The sequence below is a fragment of the Vicugna pacos genome, chromosome 1 (genome assembly GCF_048564905.1).
Source record: "Vicugna pacos chromosome 1, VicPac4, whole genome shotgun sequence".
Taxonomy (NCBI): domain Eukaryota; kingdom Metazoa; phylum Chordata; class Mammalia; order Artiodactyla; family Camelidae; genus Vicugna; species Vicugna pacos.
This window is the reverse complement of record NC_132987.1, coordinates 23,878,402-23,896,685: the sequence shown is the minus strand read 5'-3', so window position 1 is coordinate 23,896,685 and position 18,284 is coordinate 23,878,402. Positions and strand designations below refer to the sequence as shown.

The window sequence follows — 18,284 nt, the reverse complement described above, 5'->3', positions numbered from 1 at the left end:
ACCACGCCCCCGACCCCGCGCGCCCCTCCCCCTCGGGCTCTATTTCGTTTTTTATTTCAAAATCCTCCTCCTCCTTTCCTTTCCTCACCCTTCCCCTTCCTCTTCCTTCCCCTTTCGGCTTCTCCGCGGATAAAATCAGACCCCAGGCCTGGCGTCGTGGGTGCCGAGCTGACGGCAGGCTGGGCGGTGAGTGGGGCCGGGCGGGGAGGGGTCCCGAGGAGAGACCAAGGCCCGCGGGCGAGGGGCGCGCGGCGTCCTGGGCTGGCGGACCCCGGCCCGCCTCGCCGCCCGCGCCGCATCCTCAGGTGGTTGCCGAAGTCCCCGGGCGCCCAGTGCGCGTCTACCCGGGGACGCGGCGGGCCCGGCAGCGAGCGGCCTCCGGGGCTGGGTCGAAGTCTGGGCCTCCTGGGTCTGGAGTCGGCGGCCGAGGCCCCGGGACCCAGGCCGTGTTGGTGAGACGGTTCCGCCGGCTCAGAAGCGCGCTCCGGAGCGCTGGCTGCGCTGCCCGGCCGCGCTGCGCCTCTTTCCCGCGTCTCCCGGGGTCGCCTGCCACCCGCGCGTTTCTGCCCCGCAGGCCGGGTCTCTGGCGGGCGCTCCCTCCGCGCAGCTCTCTGGGACCCGGGCCAGGCCGACTCAGGGCCAGGTAAAAGGGTTTGATACCACTGTACGAGTTTGGAGGGCGGAGGGGCGGGGGTAACTGGAGAGAGCCCGTCTCCCACTTGAGCCTTCAGCAATCACACCTGGGTGCGATTTATTTCGGGGTGCAGTTGCTTTGTTTCTATAAAATAAAACGTTTATATTTCAAGACTTAGGATTTTCTTTCATTTAATTTTTGGTCTTCCCTTACGGTCTACAGTTTAGTTGAGTTATAAATTTTACGTTGCACATATAAAATGTAACCACCCAGGCTAGTACGGATGAAGATATGATGCACTAAGGCTGGTTTCCCACCTACTTAAAGGGGTATGGCTTCAATATTTTAAATTGGGTGTTAACTTCTTGAGGAGTAGAAAGATAACCTCCATCTATCTCGCTATCACAGGCATCATTTCCGTACTCTGACGCTGTTGAGTGGTATAGGCCAGAGGCAACAGGCAGAACACGTTAACATTCTGATTAGGAAAGAAAACAGCATTTTCACAATTTTGCTCATGGAGTGATTGTGTAACTTGAATACTTAACAGAAAACAACTGAAAATCTCACATAAGCAGTAAGAGAACTTAGTGAAGTGTCAAATTGCGTCTAACCGTAATTTACAGATATTCATAGATGTTATTTATATAAATACGACTACAAAATAGAAAATAAACCATTCGATTTAGCATGAAATAATACAAAATTGAAAAACCTATTTTTAAAAAAGACATAAAACATTAGGGACCTATTGAAAATGTATTAAATGTGTGTATGGGAATGTATAGGTAAAAGTATAATAAAACACGTAACATTTTTCTAGACGAAAATTAATTTCTCTGAAAGAACATATAAATTAAATAGTTCTATCCGAATTTGTTTTTAAAGCAACTGTTTAGCTCAAGTGGAAAAACACACTTGCCAGGAAGCTTTCAATTCAAAGAAAAATGTACATATATATGGAGATTTTACTATATAATGAAAGATTATAAAACTATAGTGATTAAAAGGCCGTATTATAGGGAATAGGGTACTACCAGAATTGAGGAAACTGAAGAGACATTTAAGAATAAAAGGAAAGCAGACATTTGGTAAGCATACATTTTAAATCAGAGAATGGGGAAGAAATAACATTTAATTGATCTTGTTTGGACAATCAGGTATTCATTTGAAACCTAACAGTAAAACTTGAACTTTCCCTCACTATTAACATACAAGTGAAATCTAGATGGTTTACTAAGTTAAATCTTACTATATGAAACCTGAAAGTAAAAGAACACTTGAATGAACATTTGTGAGCATGGCATGTGGGAAGGCACTTTTGAGACTGATAAAAAAAACCTAGACCCCATTTAGATAGGGACATGATTCTCAATATTTGCATGAAAACAAAACCAATCATACAAATGGAAATTGTTAACAGAAAAAGAGCTAACTATACTAATATGCCTAGAACTCTCATTAAGAACTACAATCAACAATTCAATTTGAGAAAAAAGTCAACTCAAAGTAAGAAAAATGCAAAGTATAAGTAATATGAAGATTGTCAGCCACACAAATTATCAAAAAAATGCATTTAAAGTAAGATTGTTTTGCCTGTTTTAGTGATATTGAAAGTCTGTTAATACTCAGTATTGTTGGTAATTGATCAGAGAAATAATACTCTTAACAACCTCTTAGTGGGTATGTATTGGTAAAACATTTTACAGTGACAACTATTAAAATTTTCAAATATCATTCACTAATTGGAGCATAGAATTCATCACGCTCCTAAGTGTGTAAAGATAGTCACAGTAAGATTGTAATATAGAAAACTTGGCAACAGTTCTATAACCATTGATTGGAATTTGATTACATAATTGTACATCCAAAGGTGGAATAATAATAGTCTAAAACATATTTCATTATTATATTTGTTACAGACATCAGGGATCTTTGATGTTACACTACAATGTGCTGAAGGCTCAAATGATGGTTAGCATTTTTCAGCACTAAATTAGTTTTTAATTAAGGTATGTTCCTTTTTTTAGACATAATGCTATTGCACACTTAGTAGACTGCAGTGTAGTTTAAACATAACTCTTACACTCAGAAGCCAAAAAATTTGTGTGAGTTGCTTTGTTGTGATACTGGCTTTACTTTGATGGTCTGGAACTGAACCTGCAATATCTCTGAGGTGTGGTATATTATTATGTATGTTCATATTCCGTTACATGGTTCTGTAATGTATGTATATTTATAAGTAACAAATGATGATGTCATAAGAGGAAAAAGTAAAATAATAAACAGTAAAGCTGCTGAGAGTGTAATTAGTAACATACAGAAGAATCACTTTGTGAATAATAGAAGAAATACATGTTCTTTCACAAAGCTTCTCATATTGTTTGCTCCATTTGCTTTCTCTTTCAGGTTATTTCTTTGAAAATCCCTTTCTTTAGTATTGATTGCTGTTACCTTTCCTATAGGCACACAGTTGAAAAGTTTTGCCTGAGGGTTTTCACAACCTGTTAACTTTTTTATAAACAGAAAATACAGTAATTTTCACACTCTATGTATTTCAGCAACATTGTATCAAACCCTCTTTCATCCTTCAGGATGGTGGAAATGCTATCTTTTAAAAAGGAAAATATCTAAAATTGGATTATAAAAAATAAAAAAGAATGCATGGCAAAAAATGTAGTAAAAATTAATGACAGATTTTGAGAAAATGTTCTTAACAGAAAATAAAATTTTAATACCATTCTTACAAGCAACATGAAAAGAAAATTTCTTTAAAAACTAGCAAAGAGGAAAATGGGCATGTGCCAAACAGGCATTTCACAGGAGATGAAAATAACTTTTAAGCATATAATAAAAACTGGTCAAGATACGGACAATAAAACTGAAATGTTTTCACCTTTCAGATTGGCAGTGACAAAAATTTTGAATAAACATTGTGTGAGAAATGTAACAGCTTTTTGTCTTGTGGGTGAATTGATTCAGATTCTTAGTGTATACTTTGACTGTATACGTTAAAATAAAATTGCTCAAAACTAGGATCCAGCAATTCTACTTTTAAGAATTTAATACACATGTATACAAAGAAGTAATATATATAAGCTTATTTCAGATTGTTTGTAATAGCATACATTTGGGGAACAGTTTAAATTTTCATCAAGCAGCCAGTTGAATTGGTGCAGCCATTAAAAAGAATAAGATTATGGGAACTGAAATGTAATCAACATCAGGACAATTTTAATAAAGAACAAGGTACAGAATGGTATATAGAAGGCTGCCATTTGTGTTAAAGGGCATAAATATATTTTGTGTTTGCTTAGAAAACTTCTTGGAAGACAAAAAAAATCTAGTGTCTGGTTGCCTTTGAGATGGGAGAGGGGGATCTGTGTAGGAGGGGTCCTTTTGTGATGCAAATCTATGTACTTTTCCAGATAACACATATTTAAAATGGCTGTTTTTATACATGTAAAGCTTCTTATCAAAATGGTTTAATTGTAGGTCACACGACATCCTGTTTTGTTACAGATTTTAATACTGGAAGACTAGTCAGAAAATGACACAATAAAGCATTATCTGGTAATCTTCCAGAAACCATGATCGGCATGGTAATGTTTTCTTAATTGCATTAAATAAAGATCATGATATTATTCTTCTGGTATTTTTTATACTCCAAGTAACAAAAACATGTCCCCTCTGAAAGCTAAAATAGACCTGATATTCTCTATGTTTAATAAAACTTATCAACTGTGACTATCAGTTTGCTCCCGTTTAATCTCATTCTTTTATTTTAAAATAAAGCCAAGTAACCAACTTTCAAGATTCTTAACATGCTAAAAAGAGGGGAATATCCTACCATAGACATTTTGTTCGGCAATAATAATGGTGTGACTAAACTAAGAAAAATGTTTGTATAAATTGTAAAAACTTAATATAGATTGACTAGAATTTTCCAATATTTTAATTTTTCATAGTGAAAATTAATCAGTTTCTTTCAAGTTTCTTGTAGGATTGATTTCATGCAAACATGTAATGGAATCTATAAGATATTATATTCAAAGGAGACAAAAAATACCCCGTGATGTGGAGGAATAATTTAAGCTTTATAGGAGAAATTTTCTTAAAGGATGTAGCAGAGGATTTTACAGAGTGAAAAGTTTCGTTTAAACAATATTTATTGGATACCTACCATGTGCAGCCACTGCTCTATGTACTGAGAGGACAAGAATAATATATTTTTTTTAAGTTAAACATCTTTCTTTAGGAAGTTTACCTTCTAGTTGGGGGGGATTCCACCAAATTTAATCCTCTTTAAGGCTCCCATTTCAAAACTGTTTACTGCACCAGCTGTTGATTTCCTCTCTCCCGACTCTCAATCTCCCTCCCAGGAGCCTCCCTCCCCACTGCTCTGCTCACTTTTCTCCACTCTGTCAGCACTACGTGGCACCACCTCTAGGCCAGAAAGGGGTTTTCTTTTTGCCCCAGTGGCTTATTTGGCCATAATAGGCAGAGACCCCAGTCCTCTCTTTCATAAACATGATCTGCTTTGGGGCCAGCTTCCCAGAGAGAAAGGTTGGGAAAGTCCATGAAAAGCTTCTTCCTGAGCTCTGTTTATAACATGAGATATCTAGCTGCAGGTATTTTTGTGAAATGCATTCCTCACCTACCTCATTACATTGACTAAAATACATAAACTGACTTAGTTTAAACCTTGCAGCTAATGTTTCTGTTATCCATGTTAATGTCACATGTGAATTAGTCTATAATCCACAAAACTTTTGCTGAGCCAAAACCGATTAATGTAAATGTGTCACCATTACTGTAAAAACATTTCAAACAGACCTACCCAATTATTCAGCAAATTCATATTCAAAGAGTAACATAGCTGAACTAGTTGTTTCTGTTTTTTTGATTTTACCAGGTCTACATCAGAATTGCTATGCCTTACAGAGACAAGAAAAAGTAGCTCATTAAACTGTACATACAGTGGACCCTTGCACAACACAAGTTTGACTTGTGAGGGTCCCCTTGTACGTGGATTTTCTTCACTAGATAGGAGCTGTAGCACTGCATTATCCGCAGTCAGCTGAACCCTCGGATGTGGAGCTGAGGATAAGAGGACTGACTGTAAAGTTATACGTGGATTTTAGGCTGCTGGGGGTGAGCATCTTGATCCCTGCATTGTTCAAGGTCAACTGTGTTTTTTTATCTTATAGCTCTCCCCTACTTCAAAGGTAAACATTGAAGAGTTCTGGTGTGGCCAAAAGGATAAAAGGAAAGCCCAGGCAAGGTAGCAACGTGGTATAGCCTTGGGGAACTGAATCGCCCTGGTAAAGGCTGCCAGAGTTTCTCACTAACTGCATGCAGCCTTAGAGGTGAGCCTTTTAATAACTTGTCTGTGCCTCAGTTTCCACCTCTATTATAGTGTCTTTTACAAAGCGTCTTATGAAATTAATATTTGTAAACTGCCTAAGAAGATGTTTAGAAAGTGTCTTTGTTGAATACAATTGAAAGGTAAGAGGTCATCAGTCCTGGGAGCTCTGATTTGATATATTAGGCACAAAAATAATAATCAGTTCTTGAACATCCAGCCTTTTTCATCCATCAGTATAATGCTAAGAAATGTAAACAGAAAAGGAAGCGAAAGAACACAATTTGTCTAGTAAATTTACTGCAGAAATCTAGTCAGACCCTTAATGTGCAAGATTTGTGTGGGATCAGAGGCCATATTTCTGGATACCACCGTCAAATCTGATCTGAGCTAGTTTGTTCTTCAGCAGTGATTTCAAAGAGGGTGACCCTTGAACCACCTGACTATTTTAATATTCAATCCAGAATCCACAGGCAAGCTAAACAGAAACATAATGCATCTGTTGCTTGTAAACCTCCAATTTTAGGGTCTGTTTCCCTAGGCAGCCATTAAATTTCCATTTGTCTTGATCTTGGTTCCTGTGAAGAAATGAATAAAAGTATCATATATTTTAATTAACAATAGGTATTTAAAGTGTCATCCTAAATTAGAAATAAATCTCTGGAAAGAATCAGGGTTATCTTGAAACAAAAGGACAGCTTTATTGTTCGAAACGTTTGCAGACTGGGGATACACAGCCTTTGGGTGTAACAGAAAGTATGTTTTGGGGGGCGAAGTACTTTTAAAAGCAAAAACCTCAGAAGCCACCACTGGGAGACTTGTAAGGGAATTGGATGACCCTTGCAGCCTGACCACAAGTTTTTGTGATTAACTGGTGTCAGAGCTTCTCCTTAGGAACATTCTAGGAAAGACATAGCAAAATCAGAAGTTCTTATAGTTGTTTGTGGTTTTTCTAAAAACTGAGCCCCAAGTCTGTCATGGCTGTATGGGTCCATTTTATTTTGGGTCTCTCTTAGCCACACCCAGTCCATTTTCTATGTTCTTTCTTCAAACAATTTATCTGATTTTTTACTTTTCCTGAGAGGATTTTATTTTATTTTTACATTTAAACCTCCAATTTTAGGGTCTGTTTCCCTAGGCAGCCATTACATTTCCATTTGCCTTTAACTTCATGTGAAGAAATGAATAAAAGTTTTATGTTTTAATTAGCAAAAGGTATTTAAAGGGTCACTTATAAAAAGAATGAACAGTTCTTTTGAATGTAAGTCCTGAGTATCTACTATTTTGTAATATTTTTGCATTAGTGATTCTCAGAAATCTGTTACACCACCATATCAGCTAACTTCTTTTTCAGAAAATACATGATTATTTTTAATATTTAAGGAATTAAGAATTATATTTGGTGGCATGGTAATACAAGAATACCAACCTTGGTATGTGGCAAAATTTAAAGAAAGACAATATTTGATATTGAGATGGTCACAGTCAGATATGATTTAGGTTTAAACTGAAAAGCCTTGCTAGAAAAAAAATAATTTGACAAAATGTTCCCTAAACTATAAAACCATTCACTTGTAGAACATGAATCCTTTGTAAATTATTTTCTCATAAGTGAATGGCTAGAAGTATATGCAAATATTTATGTAAATGGAATTTTATAGCACAGATCATAATACCAAAAAGGTGTAAACAACAAAAATGGAATAGTTCAAATAAGGTATAGTCTTTGGTACCTTACATTTAAATATATTTATTTATTGTATGTATTTATTTAGTTTCACAGTATTTCTGTAATAAGAGACAAAGAGATGATGTCTTTAATGTAATTTTAATTGTCTACTCTTTTTAAAGCCTGTTACTAGATAAATCAATTCATCTTAATAATATAACATAATCAATGTCACTATCCTAAATTAGAAGCAAATCCTGTAGACACTTAAGCTGTGCTTACCTCTTTCATTTAGCTACAAGTAGGAAAAAGCCCTCAGCAATGTCTCTGTTTTCTCCTAGCTTTTTCCAATTTGAAACTCAGTACAAACAATGCTCATAAAATCACATCTGCTAGGACCATACTTGCTGATGGTAGGAGATGGAAATTTTTGGTATCAGCTTGGAACCCAGCATTAAGTCTTGCACACTGATGCTCAGTAATACATGTTAAATGGCTAAATGCCAGACAGCTTTTTTTTTAAATATACTATGTTTGAATACAGACATTTATTCTTGGTCTCCTCACCAGTTCGTTTATTTTACCTAGCGAAATTGTAGTAGTAATGTATATTTGTCGAGGATTTGCTATGTACCGGATGCTGTGTTAAGTGCGATCCAGGGGAAACCATTTTAGTCTTCACAATACTGTGAGGTGGATTCAGCTGTCATTGTGCCCATGACACACAAGATAACTGAAGAACAGAATGGTCACTCAAGGTAGCTGTAGGATGCCATTTAAGATATCAGGGCCGCCTTACACAACTAGTGGAGGTAGACCTGGGAGCTACCTGTCTGTCTGCACCACTGTCCATACCGTCTGAAATGTGCTGGCATACACCACTTACCATCTACCCAGTCTTCTGCCCTCCACCAAGTGTCCTACCTTGTGTACAAAGGATATCACTTCCTAACAGTTACATATTAAACCCAAAAGGGGAGCTGTGGTAGATGGACCAGGACTTTGCGAGAACTAGCTGTATTTCCTGCTGCTGCTAAGAAGCTGAAGGAATTGTGCAGACGGGGACCTATTGCTTTCTTTTCTCTCTGCTTAGAGCTGAAGACAGTGGAGACAGGCAGAGCCCAAGGTTTTAGATTTCATAGGCAGGTTTCCAAGCCCTGTGCCTAGAGAATTGCAAAATTCTCACGTGCCCAGAGGCTCTCTTACCAAGACCAGGACAGATTCCAGTAAATGCTCAGCTGCAAAGAGCTTTGTCATCTCCAGTTTTGCGTTTGAAGTTTCAAATATCCATGGCATGGCTCTAGAACTTGTGGTTTTATTGGACTTTGCTAGTGTGTCACTGTTTACAGAGGTGAAATTGAAGAGTGAGCATATAACACAGCTGCAGAGTTTGCTGCAGCCAGAGGTATCCAGCTAAATGCTCTCTAGCTTTTACCACCAGGTAAATGGCATCTCTAGGATGCTGTTTAAGATATCAGGGCTGCCTCACAGAGCAGCCAACCACAGCTTCGCCTGCCTCATCCTGTGTCGCCTGTGTCTCCTTTCCCTCTTTACACTTCCATTGGCTTAGATTTCCCTGTGTGCAGCCTAAGCCTTGAAAATGCCAAGGCCTCTGCACTTGAGTTCTCTGGGCCGTGTAATGCCAACCTATTATGGAGATGCAGCTCAGTTTTCTATCTGATTTCTGTTTGCTAAAAAGCCAGAAGTCAGTCTCTCCTTAATGTATGGCACTTGCTGGCCTCGCTGAGTGAGCAGGAAATCTGTGACAATCCACTGCGTGTTAAGGGAGGGTTAAATGCACAACATGTACTAACTGGAAATTATCATTGTACCAAGTGGAAATTACTCTGCCTTATATAACATTTTTGATAAACTGTATTGTAAAATTTTAAAGAAAAGGATGAGAATTTAGGGTAGTTAAAAAAAAAAAAAGAAACTAGTGGCTCAAAGGAGGGAAGAGATAAATGCTTTGAGCACCTGCAGATTGTGAAGCAATGCTTAGGTATATTTTTGTTAAAATTCATTGATACTAGTTTCTAAAACATTTCTATAGATTTAAAATTTTTTCAGAATTGTTTTATTTTTTCAAGGTGTTTTTCAGTCACTTGAATCACATTGGAATTCTAATTTTTGCCTGGCGTCGTTGAGAAATGTTGTTTTTCTTTACACTCCGTCAGCCTCAAACATGCCTGATGAAAAGCATCACCTGGTACTGTGTTCAAAGTACAGATTTCCAGACCTGGACCCCAGAGATGCTGCTTCACTTTTAGGGTCCAGAATGGTGTATTTTTCCTTCAGGTTTTTTTTTTGGTAATAAAAATATTCAAATATTTTTCAATATTCAAAAATATTCAAATATTCAGCAATCATTAACATTTGCCACCATTGCACTATGCCATATACCATGTGCCACCCTAGGTAGTTGGATGGATGGGTGGCTGAATAGACAGATGGACAGATAGATGGATAATTTTCCCCTTTTTACTAAGGCACTCAATATTCTGTTCTGATTAGTTTCCATTACAGTTCCTTGACAGTGTGCAATCCCCAGGTTTAGTATAGAAAGGAACAGGAGATGTTTAGTTAGAAAGTTACACTCAACACAGAACTGTCAGATGGTTCTTTTTATTGGGAAACAATGTCATACATATAAATGTGCATATTTAAACATACACGCTGCTCTTTAAAAGCTAGTAACAACCCATTGCCTCTGTTCCCACTGCCCTGTTAGAACATTAGCAGGAACTTCAAGCCCCTTGAAGGCCAGCACTAAAAACTCGTCCCAAGTCACTTCTCCATATATGACAATTTTCCTGAATTTTGTGTTATTAATTCCCTGACTTTTCTCCTATACATTTATCAGAAAAGAAACGCTTTTTCATTTTCCTGCTTTTGAACATTCTTAAGGGATTCAAATGTGTTCTCCTATGAATTGCTTTTTTTTGTTGTTGTTGTAGTTTTGAGATTTATCTTGGTTGATATGAGTAGCTGTAGTTTTTTCTTTTCACTACAGTATACTATTGTGTTATATGAATGTATCAGAATGTATTTATCCAGTGTACCATTGATGGGCGTGGGAAGTGTTTTCAGTTTCTTTTAATACGAACAGGTTGTCAAAAACATTCTCATCTGTAACCTGTGTGTACAAGCGTAGGAGTCCTAGGAATGTTCAGAATTTAAGGTTCTGGAAAGGTGTGGGCATTTTCCTAAGCACCAGAGAGTATCATCATTAAAAGAATAGGATCAAATCCTGGAATTCTTTTGGTTGGCCTGCAGTTGGGTCTGGATTTGGGGTATGCCTCAGGAAACTGTTTTTACTTTTAAGACTCATAGGACACTGTACAATTAACTCCAGCTCCAAAGAGGTTAGTGGAAGTGGTCCAAGACTGGTGGAATTCTGAAGCAGGTGTGGTGAGAGCTGGGAATCCTCACACTGGCTTATGCCATGGTGGCATTCACCGGGTCAATTCAGTATCCGTGTTGACCACTCACTCATATGGTGTTCTAGTGCTCCTTCAGTAAATCTGTTCTGTACCTGTGACTTTCTTTCTTTTTAATTTTTACTTTTTATTATAGTATAGTTGATTTACAGTGTTAATTTCAGGTGTACAGTAAAGCAATTCAGTTGTCCATATACACATATGTATATATATTTACTTCCTACTCAAACAGCACAAATGACCACATTCTGTACTCTGACAACCAGGATGACTCATTGGAAAAACAGGGACTTTGGATTTAGAAGTTCTTGAGTTTAGCAGGGTTGGCCATTTGCATATCAGAGAGATCTTATAATTGGAGATAACATGAAAAGTGCTTGGCCATTTCCTGACATTTGATAAGCATTCAGTATATTATACCATTTGTTAATGTTTTCTCCTTGTTGTTTGTCATTACCCAGAACTCAGAAACCTGAAATACTGAAATTCCTTTCTCTAATAATAATCTTTTTCCCATGATTGGATTAATGAAATTTCTCCCCGGATCCTGCCTCCTTGTTTCAAATATCACCTGAACTTCTAGTTTACTTCTCTAAGTTATTCTCAGGATGTTCACATATACAAAAATTTTCCCCTTTACAGAGGAACTAAGAATTGAACACAGGACCTCTTGCATGCCAGGCACCCACTTTACCACTGAGCTATACCCCTATCCCACCCCCACATATTTTTATTTTTTAACATGTTTTCTTTCAGCTTCTTAAACACAACAGGTCCCAATTTGAACATCTGATTCCTGCCCTTCCCAGTCTCAACACTCCAGTCCCCAACATTTTCCCCACCATCTTCCTCTTAAGTTCGGTTGGTGGCATCACCATCAATTTAGACACCCTGGCTTTAAAAAGCGAGGCTCATCCTTGATGCTTCTCCTTGCTTAGTCCATCAGCAGCCCCTGTAGGTTCTGCTTCCACATCTTGTTGTGCATCTGACCCTCTCCCCTGTTACCTCCCAGGTCTAAGCCAGCATCAGCTCTCACCTGGATTACTGCCCCCATCCCTCCCTCACTGCTTCTACTCCCACCCTCTCAAGATAAAGTTTAAATCAGATCTGATCACTGATTAGAGACCTCCAGAGACCTCCCCACTGCAATTCCAGCAGATTCCAAACATTGTGCCATGAGTTTCAGGCAGACCTGTGTCTCCACCTCTTACCTGGGTTCTCTTCTTCCCTTGTGTCCCAGTCATACCTGCCATCTTTCCCTCCCTTGAATATTCCAAGCTCTTTACCATTTCTTTGCAATTACTTTCTTGTCTTTCTGGAACTGTCTTCATACTTGTTTTTAGTATAAGGCCTCCTTTCATAGCTCAGATAGCTGAAAGGTCACCCCCTGAATGAGGCTTTCCCGAGCCCCTGGAACTCCCCAGCCGTGTTTTTCTTAGATCTTTTACTCTGTTTTCTTCCTAACTCTTCTATCTAAGTTAATCTTAAATATTCGCTGACATGTTTCACTCCACTAGAATGTAATCTCCAGCAGAGTGTCCATCTGGTTGACTGCTATGCTTTCAGCACCTGTAGTAGTGCCTAGTACATGATAGGTGCTCAGTAAACATTTGTTGAATTAAAAGAAAGAAAGAAAGATAACTAGAGGCTGAAAGAATCACAGGACTTGTTACATGCATCACTAAATAATGATAGTAACTATGTATATATATATTTATAAGGTATAAAAATGTTTTATTTTTCAGGATTCATTGGAATTCTTCAAAATGTCAGGTAAGTCTCTGTGAATAAATTTTAATCTGCTTTATTTTCAAATGTGAATTGTGTGATTCTCTTCCTTTAAAAATTGGAGATTATTTCATTTTGAAGTTACTTGTTTAATATTTGGAGAATATATATAAAATATATTCATTTCTTTATACATGTGAACACTCCTATTTATCTTTGACAGAAAGGGATTAAAAGGAATTTATATTGGCATATAGGTACTAAAAAGCCTCTAAAGTATGTGGGGGGAAATTAGGTAAAGGAAAAATACAAGTAAGAAAATAAGTCTGCAAAGAGAGGTGGTAGTGATAAAAATGGTGACAGCTTGCCTGCATAGAAGAAGGCTCAAAAGTAGGCCCTGCTTTTTCAAGCAACGTAGGAGTTCATATAAGGAGAGAAACCCCATCAATGGGATTTGTGTTTCTTATGAGAGAAAAGTCAACTGGTTAAAAGACTCAGGACTGTTCCTCATAGTGGATCCAGGGAGAAATTTCTCTAATTTCAACAAGAGGCCAAGCTGTCATGAAAGCGACTTCAGTACCTCCCCTGCAGCAATTCGTGACCTCAGTCACCGTTAGGCAGAATATGATAAAAGTATGAGTCACTGGAAATGTGGACTAAACCACCTCTAACTGAGTTGTGTGTGGCACCATTGCTTCTTAAACCAGTAAGTGTCCATCATCGTATGTTTTGAATTTATTAAGTATTTATCGTGTTATGTTTTGATTTTATTTAAACACAGCCGTTTTCCAAAAAGGATTCTGGGAGAAAACCGTATTCACTCTGTATATGACTGTACACTCTCTAGTATATAACAGGAGAAAAGAATTTTTGCTACTGTGCAAGGAATTTGTGTAGGTAGGAATCAGCATCAGGTGCGCTGAGCCACTAGCATGAAAACTTTTCGCTTTGCTCACAGCACAATGTAATTGTCTGCTTTTATTTTTAAATCCATATTCAGGCTAAAAATCCATCAACTATATTAACAGGTTGATGTCTCATGTACATAATAAATTGTTTCTAATATGAAATAAGAGTGTATTTATTTCATATTGGTTATAGTCATTGATGTGTACCAACAAGAAAAAAATGACTATATTCTGTAATCATATATTATCATTCCCATTGTAAATCGTGACCCCTCTCTCTCCCCCAAAATATAGTTCCCACAGCACCTGAGCAACCTGCAGATGAAGTGGAGAATCAAATAAAACCACCTGATCCAAGGCCCGGTACCCCTCCTGAGTACAGTTCCCATTTTATTCCGGGTAGGTTAAGTATTTGGAAAGAATCTCTCCCCTCTCCAGAAAACCATACTAATACTTAAGATTGCTTTTTTAATTAATTACTTAAGTGATTCAATAAATAAATATTGAATGCCTTCAGGGTGCCAGGTAGTTTACTAGGTGTTAATTAGAGTTACATTCTTGTCTCCATAGGATTTACACTGGGGAAAGAAGTTGTACAACATTGATGGCATTCTCTTTGCTAGACTATGAAAAGAATGTTGCAGAAGCACAGAAGGCAGTAACTGACTCTCCCAGGGATTTGAGGGAAGCCCTAACTAAGGAGTCAAGTTTTGCTTGCCCAGTGAGGAATTTCTCAAAGAAAAGGGGAAAGGGGCCATACCTGGCAGAAAGAACAGTATGTCCCAAAGCACAAGGTCATGAAGGTCTAGTATAAGTCATGCATGGGACAAATGGCAGGAAAAGTACAGAAAACTGGAGGTAAATAGCTTTGAATTCTGATCAAGGACCTGGTAATATTCTCTAGTTCTGCAAATATTTTTATAAGTCTGAATACATGCCACACTGTACTCAGGGACTCAGGAAAATGGATATTCATAGGTATTTAGACAGTATGTCACACTTTTTAAATTGAGAATACACTCACTTTTGACTAACGAAATAGTTTCATAAGATTATATTCAAATACATTTTAATGACTTAGAAAATTATAAAGTATAGTAATATTTCTTTAACTATTAAGTGTGTATGTAGAGGTAGAAACCAGTAAGTTAGGCTGTTAAAAGGGGGAAAGAAACCCCACTATCCACAGGATGATGTCAAGGATGTGGTTTTGGCTCCAGACATATGACCCATGGAGCACAGGTAGCCTTTGCCTCTGCATTGTTTTCTGAGAAAAGCAGGGCTTCCTTTTCCCCTTTCCCTCACCTGTATGCATGTTGTGTGGATCTGATCCAGTGTAACCCCTCATTATGGCTTAACTCCTGCTAAAATTAAGGTTTTGACAATCCTATTTTATAATCTTGCTATATCTGACCATTTCTCTATGTTTTACTTCATTGACTATCAACATGATCTACATAATGTACCTTATATTCACCAGTCACTCTATATCCAAGAATCTGGGTTCCACTAGAGCAGACTCTCCACCATTTTGAAGAAGTAAACATTCATTATAAATCATGTTCTGCTCATTTGGGAAAGTGTCTGTCCATTCCTTTTTGTATCAAAAAATTAGCAGGTTACAGTCATCAAATTAAATGGCTAGGTACGTTGAAAAATAATATGATGCAAAGCATACAGCTAATGAATTTTCAGTTGTGAAGTACAGTAACAAAAATTCACTGTGTTCGCCATCTAGTGGCTGAACTATGTACTTCATACTGATGCAAATTCTCTCCCCTTAATTCACATTAAGGAACTTGAAATAACTGTCCTTGAAATATTTAGCTTTAATGAATTCCTTTAAATTCAATTATGTAATTTCCATTTGCATTATACTGCCAGCTGTTTGTCCCCACTGAAAATAATTTTTCCCCAAACATGTTTAAAAGAATAGTTAATATAAACATTTGTTACATGTAGTCAATTTAAAAGAGAAAATGACTTACTGTTTTAAAATAAAAAAGGATAATAATATTCCCTATAACTAAGAAAACACAAATCCCTAAAGCAGTATTTCTCACGCTTGTATTGGTAAGACAATACTCCATAATAAAGTTATTTATTTAAATAGATGTGGGATACTATAGTTACACAAAGTTAAACATGTTTTGTTTTGCTGTGTTTGCCTGCAGAACAATCAAAGCCCTTAATGGCAATTTTAAACGTTAAAAGGGAATATAAAAGATACCATTTCCCACAAATAATTAGATTTGTTTTTCTTCACTTCTCTTAACATCTCTGAATAATACATTATTTTAACAAAAGTCATTTGATTACATATATTTGTATTTAATTTTTCCTAGAAATATAATCTCTATACTGAATAGCCCTATAATCTAAACTGTAATTTTACCCCTGATTTATTGAGCTTCAAATTTTATTCCATGAGGTACTTTTAAGTTAAAAATCACACTGTTGATATCACCAGAGTTAATCATCAACTCACTGAAATGATAGAACAATTAACATTTTTGAGACAGTTCATATGATTTTTAGACACATCTTTTTTTTTAATAGTAGTTCTAAAAAAGAGAGATGGATACTGAATTTCCAGTCCAATTTGGGTACTCTTAAACACAATTATTAAAGGAATTAAAGTATATTCTTCACAACAAACTGAAATACGTAATTTCCTCCATTTTTTCTGAAAACATTAGATCTTTTTTCTCACTTAGCTCTAATTTGACATTGTTTCTAGTTATCATTATTTTTCCTTTAGTCTCTCCTGACTTGCAGTCTCTATCAAGAGCTCAGTGTCTTCTACCCTTAAAAATTGGTCTTCCCCGGAGTTCCTTGGGCCACTCCCCTGTCCTGCCCTGCCCTGCCCTGTCCCCTCTCTCACGTCTTCCATTCATACCTGTCCTTTTACACTCTCCTAAGTAATCCTGATAATGCCCATGGCTTCAGTTGTCTTTAACCACTTATGAATCCCTAATCCCCCACCCCATATCAATCTCCTCTGCTCTAAACTTACTTCCGCCTGCCTGTGGACCACTTCCCCTGGGTGACCCAGGATCTCAAACTCAATGATCCTCAATCCAACTTCGACTTCCTCCTTCCAAACACGTACTCACTGTTCTTTTTCTACACTGAAGGTCTGCAGGAACCCAACTCAGAAACCTGAGAATCTTTTCTAATATCCAGTCTGTTACCAAGGCAACATGTCTCTTAAATGTCAATTATTATTTCTCCACTTTCTACTCCTTTCATCACAACTTCCTTGCCTCCTATCTGGACTCCTGCAGGCACCTCCTGCCTAATCTAATCTTCTCATTTATAAAGGTTCTAAATGGAAAACTAACCACTCCACTTTCCATTTAGCATAAAGTTCATGCTCTTTGTGCAGAGCGTACATAGGTCTTCTATGATCTTCGCTTCCTCCCCAGTTCCCTTTCTGCTTTGTCCACTGGGTCTCCATACTTGACCTTTACTCCTGCGGCACTGAGCCTCCCCTGGGCAACTGTGCGATTTGCACCTGCTCTATCTGTAAAACCTCTGCCCCTCGTGGAGGGGCTGGCTGGGTCTGCTGTGTCAGCACTTGCGTCACAAGGGATCTCCTCCGCCTAGGTTATTTGCCTCCTCTCTGATCTTTTCACACACTACGTGGCTACCTAGGAGTATGTTACCCAGCCGGGTCCTTGGACTGTTCAATCAGTAGAAATTGATAGGAGGCCAGACGAGAAATTCAGGCCAGGCTTTACTGGGACTCAGGCTGCAGCACGAGGGAGCAAAAACAAGAAACCATGTGCCCTTGCTCACTCCCCGTTTTGGGGCAAGCTGATTCCTTAGATGGGGTGAGCGTAGGGACAGATTGGTGATTCATGCAGGAGGCATAGCTTAGGGGGTCTGCCCCCCCCCTTGGGGGTGCTGTGAGCGTAATACCCTGATTTTGCACACAACTGTTTGTAATATTTCCTTACGATACACTTAAATTTCTGTAAGGTTTTAGTAATGTCCCCATTTTCGTTCCTGATTTTAATAATTGAAGTCTATTTTTTGACTTGGTCAGTCTGTCGTAAGGTTTTTCAATTTTGTTGATCTTTTAAAAGAACCTACTTTTGGTTTTGCTGATTTGTCTTTTTTCTTTTTTTTAATTTCATATACTTCTAGTTTAATCTTTGTTATTTCCTCCTCATTGCTTTGGATTTGGTTTATTGCTAAGTTGGGAAAGTTAGGTTACTGATTTGAGATATTTCTTTTTTAATGTAGGTGTTTATAGCTATGTATTTCCCTCTAAGCCTTGTTTAAGCTGCATCCCATAAGCTTTGGCATACTGTGGTTTTGTTTCATTCATCTCAAAATAGTTTCTGATTTCTCTCATGATTTCTTTTTGTCCCTTTGATTATTTAGGAGTATGTCATTAAGTTTCCTCGTATTTGTGATTTCCCAAATTTCCTTCTATTATTATTGAGTTCTGATTTTATTCCATTGTAATAGAATATACTCTGTATGATTTCAGTTGTCTTAAATTTATTGAGACTTGTCTTATGGCTTTGTT

General features: G+C 37.7%; 1 protein-coding gene across 1 annotated transcript in view; it reads left to right on the top strand.

Annotated features, from left to right (window-relative positions):
• The first annotated feature begins 10 nt into the window (after positions 1–10).
• Positions 11–18,284, top strand: part of PLSCR4 (phospholipid scramblase 4) — a 30,296-nt gene continuing 12,022 nt past the window's right edge. The window contains exons 1-4 of the mRNA XM_072958807.1: positions 11–186; positions 5,845–6,003; positions 12,854–12,881; positions 14,039–14,143. Of these exons, the coding sequence (XP_072814908.1) occupies positions 12,875–12,881; positions 14,039–14,143 (112 nt within the window). The 5' untranslated portion in view covers positions 11–186; positions 5,845–6,003; positions 12,854–12,874. The remainder of the gene's footprint in view (positions 187–5,844; positions 6,004–12,853; positions 12,882–14,038; positions 14,144–18,284) is intronic.